The 1,192-nt window shown below is 38.1% G+C and overlaps 1 protein-coding gene across 1 annotated transcript in view; it reads left to right on the top strand.

The window, feature by feature from the left end:
* The window catches only part of LOC104993980 (zinc finger protein 83-like), a gene marked incomplete at its 5' end in the record, with an annotated part of 1,420 nt that extends 504 nt beyond the window's left edge, over positions 1 to 916 (top strand). The window contains one exon of the mRNA XM_010847430.1: positions 9 to 916. Coding sequence (XP_010845732.1) covers positions 9 to 280 — 272 coding nt within the window. The remainder of the gene's footprint in view (positions 1 to 8) is intronic.
* Between the last annotated feature and the right edge of the window lie 276 nt (positions 917 to 1,192).

Consider the following 1,192-nt stretch of genomic DNA (forward strand, 5'->3'; position numbering starts at 1 on the left):
CCTTTTAAGTCATCAGACAGTTCATACTGGTGAGAAACCTTACAAATGTGATGAGTGTGGAAAAGTCTTCGGTCAAAAACCACATCTTCGACTTCACTGGAGAATTCATACTGGAGAGAGGCCTTTCAGATGTGATGAGTGTGGCAAGTTCTTCAGTCGAAATTCACACCTTACGAGTCATCGGAGAATACATATAGAGAAACCTTTCAAATGTTTCGAGTGTGGAAAATCCTTTATTCAGGTCTCAGCACTCACTAAACATCAGAAAATCCATACATGAGAGAAACTCATGTGAATGTGGTATATGTTAGAAGTCTACAAAATTCAAAGTTCAAAATTTACACCCTACTGTTGGTCAGAGAATTCACACTACTGAGAAACCATACAAATATCATGAGTCTGGCAACATCTTAGGCTTCATGAGAAAATTCATACTGGATAGAAGCCAGATATATATGTATTTATTAGTCAGGTCTTTAGAACATGAATTCATTCTAGAAAGATTCCTCACCAATTTCACAAATGTGGAAAAAAAAAAAAACAACCCTATCCTCACTGCTCACATCTCAACAGTAGTATCAGAGTATTTATCCTGGAGAAAACACACAGCAATGTAATTTGTGTGGCAAGGATCTTACCCAAAAGTCACAAGATAGGAACATAGTGGAGCCATACTTCCCAGATTCAGTGGTTGTGGCAAATCCTTTACCCTTTTCACTATATTTAGTCTCTGATGACTTTAGTTCATGTATTCAGCAATTGCAGTAAGTCCACATTTGAAGAGAAGCTATAGAGATCTTTTCGTGTAAAAGAAACCTGAATTCTAACTCAGCAAAGATGATTCTTTGGGACAGTAGCCCACCATCTTTTTGGTCTCCTGGCTTTCTGAATAAAGTCATTATTCCTTGCCCAACAAGTAGTCTCTCAGTTAATGGCCTGTTGTGTGGTGAGCTCTAAGATCTTCGCTTTGGTAATACACTGATCAAATGCATTTGCTACATGCATTTCATAATGGTCTCAGGGAAGGAATCAGTGAGATGAAGGGGCTGACTTCATTAGATACAATTCATTCACATCCGTGTTTCCTGGAAAAACACATAGCCTGAATTACGAAATTCAATAGTGTGTGTGAATTAGCAACAGGGAGGTCAGAAAATAATGTAAAACTAGGACATGACTCATCATGGTCAGT

The sequence above is a fragment of the Bison bison genome, unplaced genomic scaffold (genome assembly GCF_000754665.1).
Source record: "Bison bison bison isolate TAMUID 2011002044 unplaced genomic scaffold, Bison_UMD1.0 scf7180017849606, whole genome shotgun sequence".
Lineage (NCBI taxonomy): Eukaryota > Metazoa > Chordata > Mammalia > Artiodactyla > Bovidae > Bison > Bison bison.